Source organism: Cricetulus griseus, chromosome 9 (assembly GCF_003668045.3).
Source record: "Cricetulus griseus strain 17A/GY chromosome 9, alternate assembly CriGri-PICRH-1.0, whole genome shotgun sequence".
Lineage (NCBI taxonomy): Eukaryota > Metazoa > Chordata > Mammalia > Rodentia > Cricetidae > Cricetulus > Cricetulus griseus.
In genome coordinates, this window is record NC_048602.1 from 9,238,848 (window position 1) to 9,259,997 (window position 21,150).

At 46.5% G+C, this 21,150-nt stretch overlaps 1 protein-coding gene across 1 annotated transcript; it reads right to left on the reverse strand.

Annotated features, from left to right (window-relative positions):
- Positions 1 to 901: 901 nt before the first annotated feature.
- LOC100762876 (cytochrome P450 2B1) lies at positions 902 to 13,199 on the reverse strand. The gene is made up of 9 exons (XM_027430402.2): positions 13,029 to 13,199; positions 9,291 to 9,453; positions 8,992 to 9,141; positions 6,935 to 7,095; positions 6,007 to 6,183; positions 5,427 to 5,568; positions 3,031 to 3,218; positions 2,715 to 2,856; positions 902 to 1,083 (listed from the first exon to the last, which is right to left on the reverse strand). The coding sequence occupies exons 1-9, from the start codon at positions 13,197 to 13,199 to the stop codon at positions 902 to 904; spliced, it is 1,476 nt and encodes a 491-aa protein (XP_027286203.2).
- Between the last annotated feature and the right edge of the window lie 7,951 nt (positions 13,200 to 21,150).

The window sequence follows — 21,150 nt, forward strand, 5'->3', positions numbered from 1 at the left end:
GGGCCATGTGACCAGAAGGGAGAGGAGAGAAGGGGAAGCTAGCCCAAGAGGCCAGGAGGGTAGAGGGTTGACAAAAGGGAGCAGGTAACCAAAATGGCTGCTGTCACTTTATTGAGTTGTTTGTGATCTTATTGGTTAATCTTCCACTATGTTAATCTCTGGTATCACAACCTGCTGTTCCAGGTTCTCACAGCAGAGCAGGAAACAAATCAACAGGGTATCCCTTCACAACCCTGGCATGGATGGGATGGAGTTTGCAGCAAGAAGCCCTTCTGAAAAGAACCTTAGGTACCTGCCATCAAGAGGTCACATGTAAGAATAGTCGAGAGACCATGGACTGGGCACTGTGATGGCCGCTCTTGAGTGTTAACTTGACTGTATCTGGCACCAACTAAAACCCAGGCTGCTGGACACTCTGTGAGGGATTTCTTACCAGAATATTAGAAGCAGGAAGACCCACCCTAAATCGGGACCATACCTTCTGCTGGCACAACACATGAAACAACGTAATTGTGTTTTTGCTGATAAGTCCATGATGAGAGCACTTGAAGGTATGTGACTGTGGGCTGCAAAGCACAGGAACCTAGATAATACTGTTTAAGTAAAAGATACCAGACCCCAAAAGTCACAGACCACATGATTCCATTTATGTGAACTATACATATTAGGCAAGTCAGAATATGCAGAATTCAGACCATATTCAGAGCCCATTAGATGACTCCATGGTGCACCAGTACCATTCACAGGGAAGAACAACACACCTGGGAGCACTGAGAAGCTGCAGTAAGGTGGAAGGGGTGAGGACAGATCTAGGGCCTGGTTCCCATCAGGTCTCTCACAGGCAGAGACATGGGCGGGGTCATTATAACAGGAGTAGAGACACCTGGCCACCTCAGCCCAGTCATCGGGACAAGAAGCAGATCTTGTATATTGGAGGCAATTTGGCAAAGCCACTCTCCTTGGGACTGAGGTCAATGTCCTTAGGATCCACGGGACTGGACAAGGAGAAGTTCTGGAGGATGGTGGTGAAGAAAAGGAACAATTCGTTGCGGGCGATGCCTTCTCCAGGACAAATGCGCTTTCCTGTGGGCACAGAGGATGAGCCATGTGAGCCCCAGGATGAGCCATGTGACCCAGGGCAGTATAAAACCTACAGACTGCCCCATCCCTAAACCCAGATTCATTGCAATGAATAAAAAGTTTTCAGCCTAAACCTGCAATTCAAGTGACAGCGTTAAGAGATTACCAAAATCTAAAAGAAGTAGTTCAAGAGCCAGCACCAATGTCTTAACATAGAAAGGAGCCTGCCATCAATCCTGAGGACATGAGCTTGAACCCCTGAACCCCACATGCTGCAAGGAGAGAACCAACACCCACAGTCTTTCCTCTGACATAAACACACACCATAGCCCACATGGATATGTATACAACCACATACAAGAGGATTAAATTAATTGTAACATGTGTGCCTGTTTGTTGGTGGATGTCTCATGGTTACTTCTGACAGATTTCTGGCTTTTGTTGGATTATCAGAGTCCTTTGTTCCAGATCTGTAAGATCTCACTTAGAGTAGGAACCAAGTGTGCAGGTGTCCACGTGTATAGAGCAACATCTTTAGTGTCCCTCCTTTCTCACGTGAGGGGATTGGTACCCATCTCATCGGGCTGCCCTGAGGGTGAAGGTACTGCTTAGAAAACTCCTAGATTAACAACTGGATGGTGTTTAGGGTCCTTATGAGCCAGACATGGAGGCACAGCTGTTAGTGCCACTCTTGGGAGACTGAGCATTCAGAACAGCCTGGACCACACAGAAGGAGCACTGTGTGAGCATCCTTCTGCCTCTCCTCTCCCTCCCTCTGCTCCCCACCCACACTCTCCCCTCAACCCCTCCTTGTTCAGCTTGAGACCCAAAAGTTCACAAACTCAATAGTTCCTACACTTGAGATGGACAGCGGCGTCTGATAAGGGATCTGTGGCACCCTCTGGATTCTCGGGGGTGTAAGGAGCCCCTGTTGGGTTGTCACCTCACAGAAATGGGAGCCTGAAAGCCCAGGCAGAGGCTCCACCACCTGCCCTGTACCTCAGGGATTCTTAATCTGCAACTGGAAGCCTCAGGCCTCTAGGGGAAGGAGGGATTTTCCAGCAACGCCTGTGCCCTCCAGGGGCTGAGAAATTGTCCTGTGCATGGGTTCATAGGGAAAGAACACTATCCCCTGGGAATCCGATTTACAGAAGATAGCTTACATGAGCTCAGAAATCTATGGTGTAGCTCTCTGAGACGGTTCTTCTAGAACTGGTTTTGTGACACAGATTTTTCCAAAGCAGCTTTCAGTGACACATCTCACTCTCAACACAATGTCCCCAACCTAGAGCTGGAGACTCAGACATCAATCCTATCTCTTTGGCTCTAATATTCTTTTGCCTGCTTGTTTGGTCATTTTCTTGTGTGCCACTATGTCTGTTGTTCTTGCTGCTGTTTCCTAAGAAAATGATGTGCTCAGGTTTAGAGGACTTTAAATACCTCCCCAAAGTCCTCCAGGCCAGGATTCTCCTTTAGGTCAAGAGTCCCCTAGTGGGGCTGTAGCCAGGGTCAATGGGATGGTTGAGGCAGAGCAGCTGGGATAGACTCAGGAAACGTGGACCTAGTCCTGTCTGTGTCCTGGAGGAAGAGCCTGCCCTCTAGTGTCAGGGAGAGGAAGCACAGGTGAGTCTCACCTATAGAGAAGGGCATAAAAGCTTCATTTTTCTTCAGTGCCCCATTGGCATCCAGGAAGTGGTCAGGATTGAAGGTGTCTGGTTGTTCAAAGTGCTGTGGGTCATGGAGAGCTGAGCTCAGGATGGGGTAGACTTCAGTGTCCTAGGAGACATTACGAGATACAAAGGTGTCAACATTCCTGACTGACATATGCAGACAGTCAATCCATCAATCAGACACCAGGAAAACTGGGAAATCAAGAACAGGCTGGTACTAGGATGGAGGAGAAGGCAGGAGGCTCATGGAGTAGAGATGTGGAATGGCAGCCGGTCTCACCTTGGGGAGCAGGTACCCGCGGAACAAAGTGTCTTTGGTGACTTTGTGTGGCACACCAATAGGGACAAGATCTGAAAATCTCTGAATCTCGTGGATGACGGCATCAGTGTATGGCATTTTGGTGCGGTCGTCAAGGGTTGGTAGGCGGTGTGAGCCGATCACCTGATCGACCTCCTTTTGTAGTTTCTCTGCACGGAAGAGGGGAACAGTGGATCTACTCTGCCAGCTTTGTAGCAGTGATGCTTTATTCTAGGAGCCAGCAACCCAGGAAAGAGTCCAACAAGGAGACGCATTGCACTTGCAATGAGGTTTACAAAGTGGAGTCAGAAATAGATTATAACAGGTAGTTTATTAAGGAATAGTAGGCACGCAAGGGAGCCAGTGACCAGGTTTGTACTGCAACAGGGGAGAGCCACAAGATTCTTCCTAGTGAGCTCAGCCAGGAAAAAGAGAGAAAAAGCCCATGTGTGTGCCTCACTCCTACTGAAACCCTTCTTACCTCACTCTGACCACGCCAAATGGGCGTGGTCAGCGGTACCTGTGACCAGCCCCAAGCGGGCATGGACAGTGGTACCTCTTAATCAGAGTTTCTCCCTACACACTTGTGGGTGCAAACAACTGTCCTATCAGTAAGCGACTGTCCCTCTGTGCCCATGGGTAAAAGTAAATTAAATCTCTCCTCAGTGAACTTCAATTTCAGCCATGGTTTTTTAAAAAGTGAGTAAAACACACAGCAAGGGCTGGAGAGATGACTGCTCTTCCAGAGATCCTGAGTTCAATTCCCAATAACCACATGGTGGCTCACAACCCTCTGTAATGAGATATGGTGCCCTCTTCTGGCGTGCAAGCATATATGGAGGCAGAATGTTGTTAAATCTTTTTAAAAAAAACACATAGCAAAGGGCTAGTGCACAGGGACACAGCATAGTATTCGTGTTGGTGTAGAAGTGTGAGGCAGAAAAGCAGTAAAATTTCCACCTGTGCAAGTTTGTCTCTGTATGCAAACACACATGCATACATACATACACACACATGCATATACACACACATACACATGCACACACACACACACACACACACGCACGCACGCACGCACGCACGCACGCACGCATGCTCTCAGTTGCACATGCACCATAACTTTATATGGATTTTTATATGAAGTACTCAAAGTTGTATCCTTAGGAATATAACAGAGAAGTAGGTGGGTTAGCAGATGAATCTCTCAATGAGTGGACGTAAAAATGAATCCATAAGAAAATCAATGGATAAGTCAATTAATGAATGGACAGATTTACGAGTTAATGAAATGAACAGACTAAACTGGATTATGCATTCAACTTGTAAAGCAACACATACTCATATGGAGGAATGGATTAACAGATGAAACATGAAATCAAAGGCCAGTTAGTAAAAAGATTAAGAAATGGCACTGTTGATAGAAGGATGCATGAGTTATGAATAAATCAATGATGGATAATTTATTCAAGTCTAATGATCACAGGAAGAAGTAAGGTGATTAACTGAAATAATTGAATGAAATGTTTGGCTGGGTGATTGAAGATCAGCTGGACAATGGATAGATATAAGGGCAAGTGGGGGGTATTCAGGGTGTGTGTGTGTGTGTGGGAGTGTGAGTGTGTGTGTGTGTGAGTGTGTTTATAGGTGGATAGATGGAAGGATGTTGAGTTACAGGTGTTTGGATAGATGGATGTTCAGATGGTTGGGAAAATGAAGGAAGGGATGGTGGACGGCAGGTGGGTTGGTGGGTGGACAGACAGGTGGGGGAATGAACAGAGTAAGTGTGGGTGAGACATGCATGGACGGAAAGATGAGTGAATAGACGGATGGAAAGATGGGAGGAAGGAAGGAAGGAAGGAAGGAAGGAAGGAAGGAAGGAAGGGTGGATGGATGGGTGGATGGATGGGTGGGTGGATGGGTGGATGGATGGGTGGATGGGTGGAAGGATGGATGGGTGGATGGGTGGATGGATGGATGGATGGATGGATGGATGGATGGATGGATGGGATGGATGGATGGATGGATGGATGGATGGATGGATGGATGGATGGATGGATGGGTGGGTGGATGGGTGGATGGGTGGGTGGGTGGATGGGTGGATGGGAGGATGGGTGGATGGGTGGATGGATGGATGGGTGGGTGGATAAAAGGGTAGGTAGATGGATGGATGGATCAAACTTTAAATGATTGGAGAGAAAAATGGAAAACGCATCAGCTGAGGGTTAATTCACAAACCACCCACAGCACTGCCCTAGTTTAGAAGTAGATCAAAGCCCTCAGAATTCCAGATGAAAGAGGTCCAGGTCTCTCTCATCCACACAAAGCTCCACAGCCAACAGGAAGCTAGAAGCTCCCCCACCTGGCTTCCCGGGTCCCACCTGCAACATGGGGGTATTTGAGCATGAGCAGGAAGCCATAGCGGAGTGTGGTGCTGCTGGTCTCGGTGCCAGCAAAGAAGAGAGACAGCACGGTGAGCACGAGGTTCTTTTGTTGGAACTCTGTGTATGGGTTGGACTTTTCCTGGTTCCAGACAGGAGAGAGAAAGGAGGGTCAGGGTGACTGGAGCCTTGCAGGGAGATGCTCACACATCCTGGACACTGACCTTCTGTCTCACTCTATGGACCACATGCATTTTTTAGTCCCTGATAATGTCTCCTGGTCTCTGTGTGTTCTGTCTTCTCTCTCTGCTCTCTGGTAGTTTATCATGGTTTGTCTCCAAGTTCCTTTCTTCCTCTGTGGACTGTTCTGCTCTTTTTATTCTTGTCCTGTGTTTCTTCCCCAGCCTTCTTTCTCCCTATTTCATCTTCTCCTCCCTTTCTCTATTCTTCATTTTCCAGATGCTTCTGCATCTCCTCCACTCCATTTCCTGTCTCTCCTCCCCATCCTCTGCCCCTCATTTCCTCTGCTCACATTCTCAGCCCTCACTCTCTCATCCCCTCTCACTCATGCAGGACTTACCTTTTCCATGCGTAGAAGGTAGGTATCAATGAAGTCTCTTGGATTGCTGGGGTCCAATGTAGCCCTGTGCTTCTGCACATTGTGATCAATGTAGTCAAGGACTTCCTGCAGGATTCTGGAGATTTGCTTGTGGGTACCAGGAAAGTACTTGAGGAAGCCAGAGAAGAGCTCAAACACCTACAGGAAAGAAGGGTCCAAAGGTCACCTGGAGCTATCAGTCTCAAGAAGCAGGATGTGTTCCTAGGTCACCATATTTCATGAGGATCCGCGCTCTCTCCTTCTAACCTCCCCACTTCCCTCCCTTTGTTTTCCTGCTCTCATTTCATAATCTTCTGTTGTTCTTTCCTTTCTCTCTCATGGACATAGGACATGATGTCTGTGTTTCTCTGAATCTGTCTCCAGCAATTGTCCTGTGTTCCCATTAATTTTTTGTTTTTGTTTTTGTTTTCAATCAGGGTCTCCTGACTTTTACACTGTCTTCAAACTCAATATTTATCCAAAAATAGCCTTGAACTCTGTTCTCACATGTGCTGGGATTACAAATGTGCACCAACCATAGCTGCCCTATTTTATGCTAGAGATAAACCCAGGCATTTAAACACAACAGACAAGTCCTCAGCCCACTTAGCTACAACCACAGTCCCCATGTCATCATTTTCTCATGTCTAGGTGTCTCTGTATTTCTTCATTCAGGTTCCTCTGCCATAAGAACCACTCTCCTTCCTTCTTTCCCTCCAGGCCTCAGGCTCCTGGCCTCTCCATTTTTCCTCCATCCATGTCCCCATCCTTCTGTCACTCCTGCTCTCACCCTCCTTGCCTCTCCATATTGTCTCTGCGTTTCTTCCAGCCCTAGAGCACTCCCTTCTGCACCCACAGACCAGACTCATCTTCCTCTGCTGTGGATTTTCCTCTCTTCCTATCCAATGACCTGGGTGTAGAATGAGCCAATGTGTGAGAAGCACTTATAAAACAGGTCCAGCAGGCGCAGGAATTGGCGATCTTTGTAGTCAAAGCGCTCTCCAAAGACAATGGAGCAGATGATGTTGGCTGTGACGCACTGGAAGAGGAACGTAGGGTCCAGGGGGGCTCCTGGAGGATGAGGATGCAGGAGACATGGCATCAAAAGGAATGTTTGGCATTGGTCCCATCTCTGTAAAGCCGTCACCACCACTCACTACTGAAATAACAGCAACGCCGGCTACCTCATTTGCACATATTATGCACCAGGTCCTCACTCAAAATTGCACACTCCATTTTATATAGTGTCCTCTCAGTATTGTACATGAGATGCAATGCTATTAGGACACACAGAGACAGTAGATAAGTTCTCCAAGGTAACACAGCTACTCATGACTGGGACAAGGATTCATACCAGGAAGCTGAGAAGGTGGAGAGCATGTGGAATTTAGTCCCAACCCTGCACATCCTCCCAGGGCAACTTTCTGACTCTGAGCTAACATAGCTAACTCCTTCTGGTAGCTTGTGGGGATTTAGAAGTCTTTCCTCGCTCCTTCTCTGATCCTAGACTCTATGATGCTTCAAGAACCATCGGCACTTGGTGCCTTTGAATTCTCGGTTCCATCTTGGGCTCTCATGGTGGGAGGGATGTTGTCAGTCCAGCAGTATTGGGTCATTGTTGTCCTTCTCTCTGGGTCTCACTTGTCTGTCGTCCCTGTGTCTCTGCAGATCTTGCCCTTGAGTTTGTCAGTATTCATCTGTCTCTCTGATTTGCTGCATAAATGTCTTGCAGCATTTTTGTCTCTTTCTCTTCTCCCTCCTGCTACTACTTCCTTCCCCGCTCTACTCCTATGACTCTCCTGACCCTGTATTTTCTCTTCTGTTTGGTTCCTCGTGCTCCATCTCAGCTTCCTGGTCTCTGTCACTCTGCTTTCTCCTTCTTTCTTCTTTGTCCCTTGATTCTCTCTGCTCCCTTCCAGGCTCTGCATGGACATCTCAGAGGCTCCTGAGAAATCTTAGGTAATTCTTGGGATAAACAACAACATGGAGGAATGAGGTGCCAAAAACAAACTTGGTCACTAGTGTGTCCCTGTTAAGAAGTTTCTATAAGTACTCAGAAGTGCTTATGACTGCCACAAAGTAAAATACCATCAGGACACCCACAAGAAAAAACCCCTGCTTCTAGCAGCCACCTTGGACATAGACAATGTTTTGAGACTATTTAATGTAATCAAGATGGCCTTGTATACCATATAAAGTCAAGGATGACCTCAGCATCTAAACTCCTGCCTCTACTTCATGCCAACGTTGTGGTGTTAGGCACCAGCCTGGGAAGTGTGTGTGTGCCGGGCAAGCTCAGCATGCCTCCATTGCACCATAGTGTCAAGCACTTTTTATCTTTGAGTCAAGATTTCATGATGTAGCCAAACTAGCTTTGAATTTATGACCCTCCTGTCTCAGCCCCCTGAGTATTGGGATGACAGGCTTGTGCCATCATGCCAGACTGACACCTATTCTTAACCCAGGCATTGATTTCCCTGACTGTATGTAGCCAGCATGCAAATCACTCAGTCTTTGTCTCTGAGTTATTCTTGGACACTGTCAACTTCGTATCTCTTTCTCTGTCTTTCTGTATTTCTCTCCCCCCATCCTCTCCCCAGTGTGTGTGTGTGTGTGTGTGTGCACATGTGTGTGTGTGTGTGTGTATGTTGTGTGTGTGTGAGTGTGTGTGGTATGTGTGTGGAGGGGTGGTGTGTGTGTGAGTGTGTGTGTGCTATGTGTTGTGTGTGTGTGTGTGTTTGTGTGCGGTATGTGTGGTGTGGGTGTGTGTGTGTGTGTGTATATTTGTGTGTGTGTGTGTGTGTGTGTGTGTGTGGTGTGTGTATATTTGTGTGTGTGTGTGTGTGTGTGTGTGTGTGTGTTGTGGTGTGTATCTTCCTCTGGCGGTGTGTCTCTACCTCTTTCCATCACTGTGCACTTATGTTTCTGCTTCACCACTTTCCTTAACGCCCTTTCTCTGGGACTCACCCTGGGATTTCCGCAGCTCTTCTACCAAACACTGGGCCTCCTCCTGAATCCTCTCCTCCACACTCCTTTTTCCCATCCCAAAGTCTCTCATGGTGGCCAGAGAGAATCGCCGGAGGGCCTTCCAGCGTTCCCCGTTGGCAAAGATCAAACCTAAGAAAGTAGGGGAAGCATGGGTGAGTTACAGAGGACGCTCAAAGAAACCTGGGTCCTTCCCCAGCCCTTGTCCTCCCTTCTAGTGGATTTTCCTCTCTCTGTGCCCATTCTCCATTCCCCCACATTCCAACCTTTGTGACTCCTACCATATCCCTTGAAGGTAGGTTTAACCACTTCAACTGTCCCCCGGCCACAGAAAGCCTCAGCTTGGTCCACCAGAGCCTCCCTTATGGCCTCTGTCCCACACAGTATGACCACAGGCCTTGGTCCCAGGTGCACTGTGAACACATCTCCGTATTTTTCTCGAAGCTGCCAAGCATAAGGGAGCAGGGCTTTGGTTAGTCAGCGCAGACATTGCTGTTACACTGTGAAAACACCTAGACACTGATTGGTGAGTAGGAACCCCTCCCCTGGTCACCAATCCCCTTCTGAGGACCTAACAATCTCAGGTTAAGCCGCCTCCATGAAGCTCTTGAGTAAGACTACATTACAGTATGGCTGTGAGCGTGGGACTCACACTATAAGAGAGTTCTGCACAAGGAATTGAGGTGGACCAGGAACTCCAGGTCATCTCTGACTGCTGCTGAGCTGGAGGCCAGCCTGGGTCTACATGAAACCTTGTCTCAAAGAAATAAACAAGACATAGATGTGATACAGGAAAACTGAGAGTAATGAATTGCAGCTTCAATGGAGTCAGCAGAAACAAACTTGCTTAGGAAATACTGAGTTGCACAAGGTAGCGATGGGGGAAGTCATTCTGTACATTTGTTTCCCTTATTGGTTAATGAATAAAGCACCAATTGGCTGATTGGACAGACAGGAAGTGATGTCTCCAGGCAGATACAGGATATATAGCAGGGACAAACAGGAAATTGGTCTCTTCTATGCAGAGAAGCTTAACACTCACCATGTGAGTTGCAAAAGGAGTTAGTGGTCTAGAACCTTCTCCGATAAGACCACGTGGAAATAAATAGATTAATAGTCATGGATTAGTAATTAGGACAGAGGTAGCAATAAGAAGCCCTAGTCAATGGCCAACATTTTCATAACTAATATAAGTCCCGTGTGCTTATTTGGGGCTGAAGCAGTTGTGGGACCAGGCTGGTGGGGTGGAAACTTTCATATAACCTCTCCATACAAGGTAGGGCTTAGCTAAAGCAGTGCTGACTCTAATATGGCTTGGCGATAAGTAGTAAACTAATCAGAATTCTTAGAAACAGTAAGAAACACTTGTACCTTGGGCATAATTGTAGTTTAGGCTTGCTGCAGTTTAGGCTTCTGAGGAAATATTTCTGTTAATGTTTTTTGTTAAGATTGTTGGAAATTAGGCTCCATTCCCATATCAAAGAACATGCTTCTGCTGGGAGGCTCAAAGGGAATAGCACTGGTTAGCAACCACCATGAAGTGATGGTTCTTGCTTCAGGAAGGGTGTGATCCTGCCAGGGGGACAGATGGCACTGAGTGTGGAGGTTTGGATAAGATTGACTCACATAGGTTCATGCATTTGAAGGCTTGGTCAGCAGAGATTGGTACTATTTGAAAAGATTAGAAGGATTTTGAGGCGGGGCCTTGTTGGCGGATTGTGTCACCGGGGATGGGCTTTCAGATTGCAAAAGCCCATGATAAGCCCAGAGTTTCTCTCTCTGCCTAAGGAACAGGGTGTGGCTGTCAGCTACTGTTCCAGTACCCGACGTGCCTGCTGTCATGTTCCTAACATGACAATAATGAACTAAACATAGGAGACTATAATCAAGCCCCAACTGAATGCTTTCTTATAAGAGTTGCCTTGCTCATGATGTCTCTTCACAGCAACAGAACCGTGACTGAGACACAAATAACATGGTTTAAAAGGAACAACACTGGTCTAATTTAAAAATAATGGTGACAATATCTTTGCATGCATGTATGCAGGCAAAACACTTTTACACAGAAAATTAAAAGAAATCATTTTCAAGGTATAGAAAGCCAGATGACTTCAGTGCAGAGTCCTACCAGAAATTCAAGGAACAGCTAATACCAATTCTCCTCAAAGTATTCCACACAATAGAAGCAGAAGGGTCATTGCCAAACTTCTTTTATGAGGCTTTAATAACCTTGGTACACAAGCCACACAAAGGCACAACTAAGAAAGAGAACTACAGACTAATATCCCTCATGAACATTGATGCAAAAATACTCAATAAAATACTGGCAAATCGAATTCAAGAACACATCAGAGAAATTATCCACCATGATCAAGTAGGCTTCATCCCAGGGATGCAAGGATGGTTCAACATATGAAAATATATCAATGTAATCCACCATATAAACAGACTGAGAAAGAAAAACCACATGATCATCTCACTAGATGCTGAAAAAGTGTTTACCCATGTTTCTTATACCTATGAGGTTAGTCAGACACAGATATTTGATCTTCAAACACTTCAGAGAACTGAAGAATATGGCACTTAAAGGTTTTAATATTAGGTCTCCGTTGACATGAGACACAATTGCTCCTGACTGCACCAAGCTATTCTGAGAGTATGATGGGTGCTGATGTCACTCCTTCTGGAGTTCATTCTCTCTTCAGCTACTGGCCTCTTGGGCAAAAAACTGTCCCCACCCGGACTGCTGACTTTGGACATGCTGTCCTACTGTGCTTGGAGGAGATAAACTTAGAAGACTGCTGAACCCTGCCAAGGCAGGGCAAGACAGTCTTTCAACTTCCCTGCTTCTGTGTTGGTCAGTCAGACACTCTAGGCCTTAGCCAAGGCTGGTTGCCCCTATGCTGCTGTGAGACTTTGGGTGACTGTCCAGGTACTCTGCTGTTTCTGTCTTCGCTGGTACCTGTTGGAAGTCGCTCACCTGCAATTCCTGCATACCCTAGTATTGTTATCTTTCTTCTCAGGTCTTTGATGATGTTAAAGATTAGACTGTCACAGTAATTGTCTTCTCTTCTTAGAAATATTGGGTATAAGACTTAAACTTTCAAGTTTAGGGCAAGTTTGTAGTAATCTCTGTTATGCCTTTACTCTGCTACTGGACATGCAGTTCTTGTTGGAGAGATGGCTCAGAGGTTAAGAGCACTGACTGTTCTTCCTGAGGTCCTGAGTTCAATTCTAGCACCCACATAGCAGCTCACAACTGTCTCTAACTCGAGTTCCAAAGGATCCAACACCTTCACACAGACATACATAAAAGTAGAACACCAATGCATGTGAAGTAAAAAAGAAATAATAAATAAATAATTTTTTTAAAAAGCCAGGAGGTTATCAATACAAGGTTCAAGAGGAAGATCTCCACAATGACAGGAGAGACAGAGGGGTGGGACTTACAGCCACTGCTTCAGCTCCCTCCTGGGAGGTAGGGGCAAGGATGCAAATGCAGATTAATTATTAATGAGCAAGTAGTAATTAAGAATTAAATCCCAAGTGTGGAGCACCAATGCAAAGTCTGGAGAATACAATGCTAGCTGCTGGAAGAAAGTGATAAGCACTCCCTACTCACCCCTCCTCCTGCCCTGCCTGCCTCTCCCCTTTGTCCCTGAACACCTCAAACTAATCTTTGCTCTCTCTTTTGTTGAATGGAGCAAAACCTGTTGTTGACGCCTCTAAATTTTTTATTTACTTTCTAGGACAGACACCTTGGAGTGAAATTCTAAACGTTTACACCTCACCAACTTGACACCTTTCACACTCCAAGCAGAGTGCTCCACAGGATTCCAGCATAGTGAGGACGAGCCTGTCAATCTGAGCACCATCCAGCACCAAGCAGCATCTCACCTGACACTCAGGGAACTTCCCACCTGAACCGAGGCCTGAAGGAGTCCCTTGCTCTTGCTGATGAGAGATCTCCATAGACATAAGCAGGGGAAGCCCAACCCAAGGCCCCATGGAAGTCTCACCCGCATGAAGGAGTTGAGGAAGCCTCTTCTGTCCATCTGCAGGAGGTTCCCCAAGAAGGGCAGAGGACGGGGTCCTGGTGGGAGGTGGCCATGAGCCTTTGGGTGGCCTCTGAGCAGGAGCACTACAAAGCCCAGGAGGAGAGTGAGAAAGAGCAGGACACTGGCTTCCATGGTCATCGTCTGGACATCGTCACTTTACACTCCAGCAGGACCATTTATGCTCACCATGCTCTCCACGAATTTATGCAACTTCAGATGTTCCTGCCTCCTCTCTCATCATTATTCAGGAGGGTGAGCACCTACGATTCCTGCGTGGGCCGTTCCTGACCTATGTGGGCTGCTCCTGACCTATTCACTCCCTGTCCCCTTACCCCCACCCTAGATGTTGGCAGGGACACCATGAAACAGATACACAGGACATAAGGGCATTGGGAGTAATGCATCTCAACTTCTGGGGGTGAGTGTAAACATGTCAGGTCAGATTTATCTGTTTATTCAGGCATGGACCTTAGTGTGTGCACTGTATGCTTTTCATATGTGAAAGGTCATTTCTAAAATGAATGTGCAGGGGTGTTTCTGTGTTTGAGCCTAGATATGCTAGCTAGTCTACTCTTGCACGTATAATCTTCAATTGTGGAGGCCCTTCGTTATGATCTTAGCTTCATATGTGAATGTGATTACATTAAGTACAAGAAGAGTGTTGCATGTGAGTCTCCGTGTGTCTATACAGTCCCCAACCCACATCCTTGAAGGTCTGAAGATGCAATTTCTCCAGAGTCCCCTTTGCTCTTTCTGGCCCCTGACAGCCACAGATGGGAGAAAAAGAAGAATGAGAAGAGTAGCAAGAAATTCAGGAGTACAGAGGCTCTGGAGCCAGGAGGAGAGAGAGGCTGAAACCTGGCAGAGGAGCAGTTGGAACCTCTGGGTGTCTGTGCTGGCTAGCTGTTATGTCCATTTGTTACAAGCTAGGGTCATTTGAGAGGAAGGAATTTCAGCTGAGAAATTGCATCCATAAAAATCACACTGCAGGGCAATTTTTAATTAGTGATTAATAATGATTGATGGAGTTCAGTCCATTGGAGGTGCTGTCATCCTTGGGCTGGTGGTCCTGGGTTCTATAAGAAAGTGGACTGAGCAAGCCATGAGGAACAAGCCAGTAAGTAGCACCCTCTCTGGCATCTGCTTGAGTTCCAGCCTCTAGGATCCTGCCCTTAATTCTCTGGATGATTGTCAGAGTCCATAAAGAGGGGTCCATTTCATCTTGCCTTAAGATCAGAGAGTTCAAAACTGTCCTCATACCTATAAGTCTATAGCTTGGTGGCTGCAGGATGTTTCAGCCTTGGTAGCAGATGTCTTTATGTAAATAACAACAGACTTGAGCTCAGGTGTGTTTACTCTTGACCCTGAAGGCAGGATAGCAAGTGTGGCTACCAAATTCCTAGAGGATTAATGGAAGTAAATCTGTTTGACCCCTACACGTGATACTAGAAGTCTTCTGTATTGTCCCCACTTTTGGTGGGGTACTTAAGAATATTAAAGAATAAACTAAGGGTGTTCAATGTGGACTGAATTCACCCTCCTGACAATATTCCTGTGTCTCCGTCTTTTCTCTTAACTCCTTTAGCTAGCCTTTAGATATCCACACTCCCCCTTTCAGGTATGAACCCTGGGGAAGTCGGGTAGCTCCAACTACAGCCCCACGAAGACAGCTTCCCACAGATGATGAACTGTAAAGATGAATGCAAGCAAAATAACCCTTTCCTCCCCAGGTTGCTTTTGATTGTGGTGTTTTCTCACAGAGATGAAAATAGTCTCTGATCATTGTGACTAATGACAGATGATTCTGTGCTCCTGGCTGTCGTCACAGAACATGAAGTTCTCTGACCCTCGATCTTGCTGCCTCTCTCTCTGACAGCGTCTCTGTTCCGTCCTGTCCCATCCCCTGCCCCAGTTAGACTCTGTGCTGCAAGATGCCGAGACTGTATTAGTCTGTGTTCTGCTGTAGCTGGATACTGGAAACCCAGTCATTATATGAATAGAAAGAGTGGTTCTGGAAGCAGATATTTCCCAGAACACAGCACTGGTGTCTCCTGAGGCCTTTGCCGCTGCACTGTAACGTGACACAGGGGTCAGCAGCTGAACCCCCAAAACTGAAGGAGAAAGTTCAAAAGGAAGCTGGACCGTCTTAGCTAATCTACCACTTCAGCGATGACTGGGATCCATTCCCAAAGTGTTCATTTTTCAATGTGAAATCTTTGTCCTGGGTTCACATGTCAACATTTTGTACCTAACTGATAACACTCTTTGGGGAGTTGGCAGGACACCCTAAGAGGTAAGGCTTGCAAGAAAGAAGTAGGTTGTTGGAGGTAAACTGATGAGTCAAAACTCCACTGTATGAGTCTCTCTCTCTCTCTCTCTCTCTCTCTCTCTCTCTCTCTCTCTCTCTCTCTCTGTGTGTGTGTGTGTGTGTGTGTGTGTGTGTGTGAGTCCTCTTTTGCCTCTTTATCTTCATCCTTCTTCTGTCTGCCACATATAAGAACAAACACAAGTTCCCATGATTAGAAAAGCTACACTGAATCTGCCATGAGACTAATAGAAAAAAAAAAAGTCTTGCCTCACAGTTGCTTTGAAGCAGGAATTCTGCCACGGTGACAAGAAAAGCAATGGATGCAGAAAAATGGTTCCAGAATTGGGTTGGTAGGACAAACATGACCCTGTTACTCAAAAGCTGGAATCCTTGTCAGCTGGGGCTCCAGGCTTGATAGGGGAGCTCATGGCTGGCCACATCACAGTGGCAGGTGAGAAAGAAGAGAGAAAGAGACAAGCTGGAGTCAGGCCCAGGTATAAGCCATCATAGAATCTATCGATAGTCCATTGTGAGTGACCTATTTCTACCAGACAGGCCTCACCTCTTACTGATTCCATAATTCCCAAAAAAAAAAAAAAAAAACAGAGCTACCTGCTGTGTGCCAGATGTTCAAGCACATGTTTGGGGCAACATTCATAATCAACCCGTAACATAAAGGCAAAGCTTTATGACCTTATCACACACTGAATATCTCACTTCTTCACATTTTCATAAGGACGTTTAAATTTGAACATGGACATCAGAGATGACATTCAAGCTGTAGCTTTCTGCCCTGCTCCCCACAGTACACACACGCACACACACACACACACACACACACACACACACACACACACACACACACTTCATACCCTTTCACACACAAATTCCAATAAGCCCCGAACTCTATTTTATTAACAATCTTTCCTCCAACCATTCACTTTGTGGACTTTATTATTCATCATTCATGTGGGAAAATATAATAAGTTGGTATAAACTTGTGTAGTTCGTGCCTATGGATCCTGGACGGATATATATATATATATATATATATATATATATATATATATATGTCTATGGCTTAGATGAGAATTTTATCTTCTCTCTGTTGTGATTTGTTTCTTATCCTGACATCAAAAGAATTGGTGGCAAATGAGGAACTGTGTTACTCCTCTCCCAAGGAAGAGCGTGAAGAAACTGAGACAGGACCATGTAAACAACACTGGCATCTACAGAAATCTTTCAGATGACAGCGGCATTACAGCACAAAATTAACGGGAGATTGGCTAAGTGGGTAGACTCTTTGCCCAGAATTCACCAAGTTCTGAATTTCATGCTCAATGTGGCAAAAAGTGGGTGTGATGGCATATGCAAACAGTCCCCTCACTCTGGAAATGCAGCAGGAACTAGGGTCATTTGAAAATACACAATTACCACACTCTCAGTTACCGTGATTTTCCCGCAAGTATTTTCAAACAAGAGATTTCAATTATCAAGGACACAAAACCATCAACAGCAGCATGGCTCAGTGGCCAAGGCTGACTCCACACATATGGTCCCCCTGATAGATCAGCAGGTCATTATGCTAATATTGCGCCATGATGTCTTCCTTTTTTAGAGACAAGGTCTAATGTAGGCCTGCTTGACCTTGAATTCACTTTGTAGCCAAGAATGACTTTGAAATTGATCGCCCTAACTCCATCTCCCAGGTGCCGGGAATACGAGTGTGAGCCCCCATGGTCATATTGAGGAGTGCTGAGGAATAAACACAGAGTTTCAGGTATGCTATGTAAACCAGAGCTCTACCAACATAGCTACATCCATGGCCCCCATAATTTCTTTTTTCTTGTTTTGTTTCAGAAGAAGAGTCTCACTCACTATGTAGCTCAGGCTGGCTTTGAACTCCTGGTCCTCCTGCCTCTACCTCTCTAGTGTCAGGATTAGGGATTTGTTTCACCGTTCCCAGCTATTTGTTTTAGGTCTCACTTTAGAGCTCTGAATGGCCTAAAGCTTCTAAAGTGGCTGGGTTGGTAAGCGAACATTACCAGGCCTGGCTATGCTGTTGTTGTCATTGCTTCATACTGTGCTTAAAATATGGTGTGTGTTTTGGCAATGACAGCCTGTCTTAATTGGAGACCTAAATTTTCTCCAAAGGTGTTCTTTTGTTTGTTTTTTTTTTTGTCTTTCTTTTACTCTTCTTATAAAATCTTGGATTTATGTTTAGAAATCATGAATCCCCACACTAGAAAAAAAGAGTTCCATGAATCTGATGTTACAAGAATAGATGAAGTTTTCCACTAGTTGGGTATCAATTTCAAAATTGAGTTTATTTAAATTAACATTTAATTGACTATATCACATTGTTTGTCTTAGACAAGTTCTCCCTCTGTATCCCAGGCTGATGTAGTCCAAGCCACGTGTGGCCTAAGATAAAGGTTCCTGACATGTACTTCTGTCTATTAGTAGGTGAAGGCTGTTACCTCCCCAAAGTGTCAGGACTGTGACAGGTACTGCATGAAATGCACTTCCATGCCTCCCATGGGAATCCTGGGTTGAAATAATGACCCAAGTTCAGTGCCAGATCACTCAGAGGGAACAGCAGGTGCAAAGGCCCTGCTGTACGGACTGAGTTCTGAGAGACAGCCGGAGGGTCAGGGTTGCTGGCACAAAGTGAATGTACCTGGGCACCGGGGCGTGGACAATGGATTGTGGTCGGAGAGACTGAAGCAGGGTTAAACTGTGAGTGGAGAAGATAATTCAACTGAATCTGGTGTTTGGCTCAGTGTGCTGGGATTGAACCCAGGGCCTCACGAACTTCCGTAACTGCTCTGCCACTGAGCTACACGCCCACGCCTATACCTGATCTGTGTTTGTTCTGGTCGAGTGGGAGTTTTTCTTTATGTGGTGGTTAGTGGCGGGGGCAGAGGCAGCCTCTCAGGCATCCCAATCTCATCCTCAAACTCACTGTGTCACAGGGGATGACCTTGAACTCCAGATCACACCTCCTCCACCTCCCAAGCTCTAGAACCAAAGGCAGAAGCCACCGCATGCCATGCTAGAGAGCAGCCTGGGCTCTGGGTGTGCTGGGCAAACCCTGCTAAACACGGAGTTACATCCTTAGAGACTGGGTCCCACTCCATAGCCCAGGCTGGCCCTGACTCCCTCCTCCCCACCCCACCCCACCCCCGCTCCCGTCCGGCGTTTTCCAGGCAGAGTCTGTGTAGCCCTGGCTCTCCTGGATCTGATTTACTTGTCTCTGCCTTCGAGTGCTGGGTTTAAAGGCTTGCGCCATCACCGCCTGGCTGCCAGCACCAACGCTCTTTTGATTTTCGTTTTAGAGAGACCTTTTGATCTCTCTGTGCCCAGGGAGCTAAAGGTGACTGCAGAGGAGAAACCCCAGAGTCACTTCCAATGTCTCCCTGAGACCCCGCCCTAGTCCTCACTGAAGCAGGGTGCCAAGCCATGGCTCCCACACACGTTCTTGCTTGTGAACCAAAGAATATTCAGAAGGCACAACTTGACCCTGCCTCTTAGGTAACTCAGTCCCCAAGCAAAGCGCACCTGGCACGAGAGTGACTTGGAAACCGGTTTCATAACATCTGTCCTCTGCTGGCCCCTATCGGCAGTGACTTTATAGCAAGAACGATTCTTTAGTTTGTCTTTCTGCCCTGGCTTAATGACTGACAACCATCCCTTCAAAATAATCCCAGTGTGGTCAATTATATGGCCCCTAGGTGAAGTCTAATTTGATTTTACAGAATGTGTTCCCATTGAGGGAAAAATAGTTATGAATTTCGTAGAGTTCGTAGCAAAAACAGATCATGTCTTAGAAGCATGGATTCTTCCAAGACCCAGAGAGACAGCCTTTATTAACTGTTCATTTTATGCCAGATGATTCTGCAAATGTTTTGTGGCCATTCTATCCTGTGATTATCTTTCATAGTTTTTATTTTGTATTCCAATTATTTATTGTGTGCTAAAGTGTGCAGGTGGAGGTCAGAGGACAAGCTGTGGGACTATATTCTCTCCTTTCACCGTGTGTGTGTCCGAGGGCTGGAACTCAGGTCGTCAGCAAGCGCCCATACCCCCTGATCCACACCATCAGCCTGCTTTCGTAACTCTTAAGAGATCAGCACTCAGAACTCCACGTTACAGATGAGGAGAGGGAGGTCCGAAAGTACAGAAGTCAGATTTGCGATTTCTTGTGGAAGTTCTGTGCTGTGTCTTGCTTTGCTGAGTGGCGGCCTTTAAAACGCTAGAGACCGCTGTGCAGGGATGAAGAGAGGCAACAGTATTCCTAGCACTGAGGAAGAGACAGGAGAAGCAAGAGTTCAAGATGACCCTTGGCTATGAAGCAAGTTGAAGATCATCCTGGGCTACATGAAACCCCACCTAAAAATAAAATGCCCTTGATAGAAAATGCCTTGTTCTCACAGTTGTTTAGAAACAGACCACAAGCTAGATATGGGGTGCCCCAGTATCTCAAAAAGAAAAGAGGGTGCCCAGGGGATGCCGAAGGTGGAGACGGGTGGGAACACAGAGGGGAAGGCTCCCTGACACGGTCATGAATGGATTAAAGGCCTAAGGGGTGCGATGCTGGGAAAGACTTGGACCTTTTAGGGAAAGTATTCTTCGAAGAATGAACAGCCAATGCAAAAGTTCTGAGATGCTGGCCAGAGCCGTGGTGTGTCCAGGAAGCAGGCTGGACTTGGGTGAGCAAGGAGGAGAAGGGGAGGGGGTAAGACAGAAGGACAGAAGGCCTTTCTCAAAGTCTTCAAGTGACAGACTGTGGACTTCAACGGGCTCCATCAGACCGCAGAGCCCACTTTTGTTGAGAGATGGAGCCATGCTAGTCTCACACTTGCTATGTAGCTAAAGATGGCTTTGAACTGCTGCTTCTACCTCTCAAGGGCGGGGACTACAGACAGGAGCTGCCAAGCCCTGCTTACAGGTGCTGGGCTTTATCCATGGTAGAAGAGCATTCTCCCACCTGAGCCCCAGCCCCAGCCCTGAGCAAACTCTTCCAAACAAGCCAGCAAAGTGTTCTCTTTACTCTGGGAAAAGCCCATTCTCACGATGTGTTTTTCACGTTGTATGTGCCTTAGTCTATCCTGAAAGTTCTAGAGTTTGGAATGTCATCCCTGCTTAGAATTCTGATGGGACAGTTCTAGGAAGAGCTGTGAACAGTGACTCAAGAGGTACTTGCTGCAAGTTCTCACAACAGGGGTGAGAGAAAAGAACAAGGGCGGGGGCCCTGTGTTGACATTCCTATGGGCGGGTCTCATTGCAACAGTCTTTGGAGAATAACTAAACACCTCATACAATAAGCCTTCATCTGCTGGGGAATTTATCTTGGAGCAAAGCCTTGAGGTCAGAATATGTACTCTGCGCTCCTCAGCACTATCTGAGGCTGACTGGACTCAGCCGTGTTATCTTCCAGAAGACTTCAGCTGTCACTCTGCCTTCCTAGTAGGTCACTGTGCTTTAAGAGGTCTTCATCCCAAGACTGTTGTGTTCTGGAAGCTTGTTCCCCAGTGTAAAGGTATTGAAAGTTGCTAGACCTTTAGGAGACAGGAGAGCCTGGCATGGTGGTGCAACCCTGCAACCCCAGCACAGGGATGTCAGAGGCAAGAGGATCTCCCATGAGGTTGAAGCCAGCTAGGGCTACATAGTTAAATGCTGTCTAATAATGGGGGTGGGGGGAGGGATGCAAGGGAGACAATTCAGTTACAAGCAGATACCTGAGTTTGGTTCCTAGCCCAATATGAGGTATCT

What these genes read in the sequence shown, in the direction of transcription:
- LOC100762876 (XM_027430402.2), bottom strand. Translation starts at nt 13,199, where the DNA reads ATGGAAGCCAGTGTCCTGCTCTTTCTCACTCTCCTCCTGGGCTTTGTA. An exon ending in AGAGCTGCGGAAATCCCAGG is followed by an intron (nt 7,096 to 8,991) that starts GTGAGTCCCAGA and finishes CTCATCCTCCAG; the next exon opens with GAGCCCCCCTGGACCCTACG. An exon ending in CAAATACCCCCATGTTGCAG is followed by an intron (nt 3,219 to 5,426) that starts GTGGGACCCGGG and finishes TCTTCCGTGCAG; the next exon opens with AGAAACTACAAAAGGAGGTC.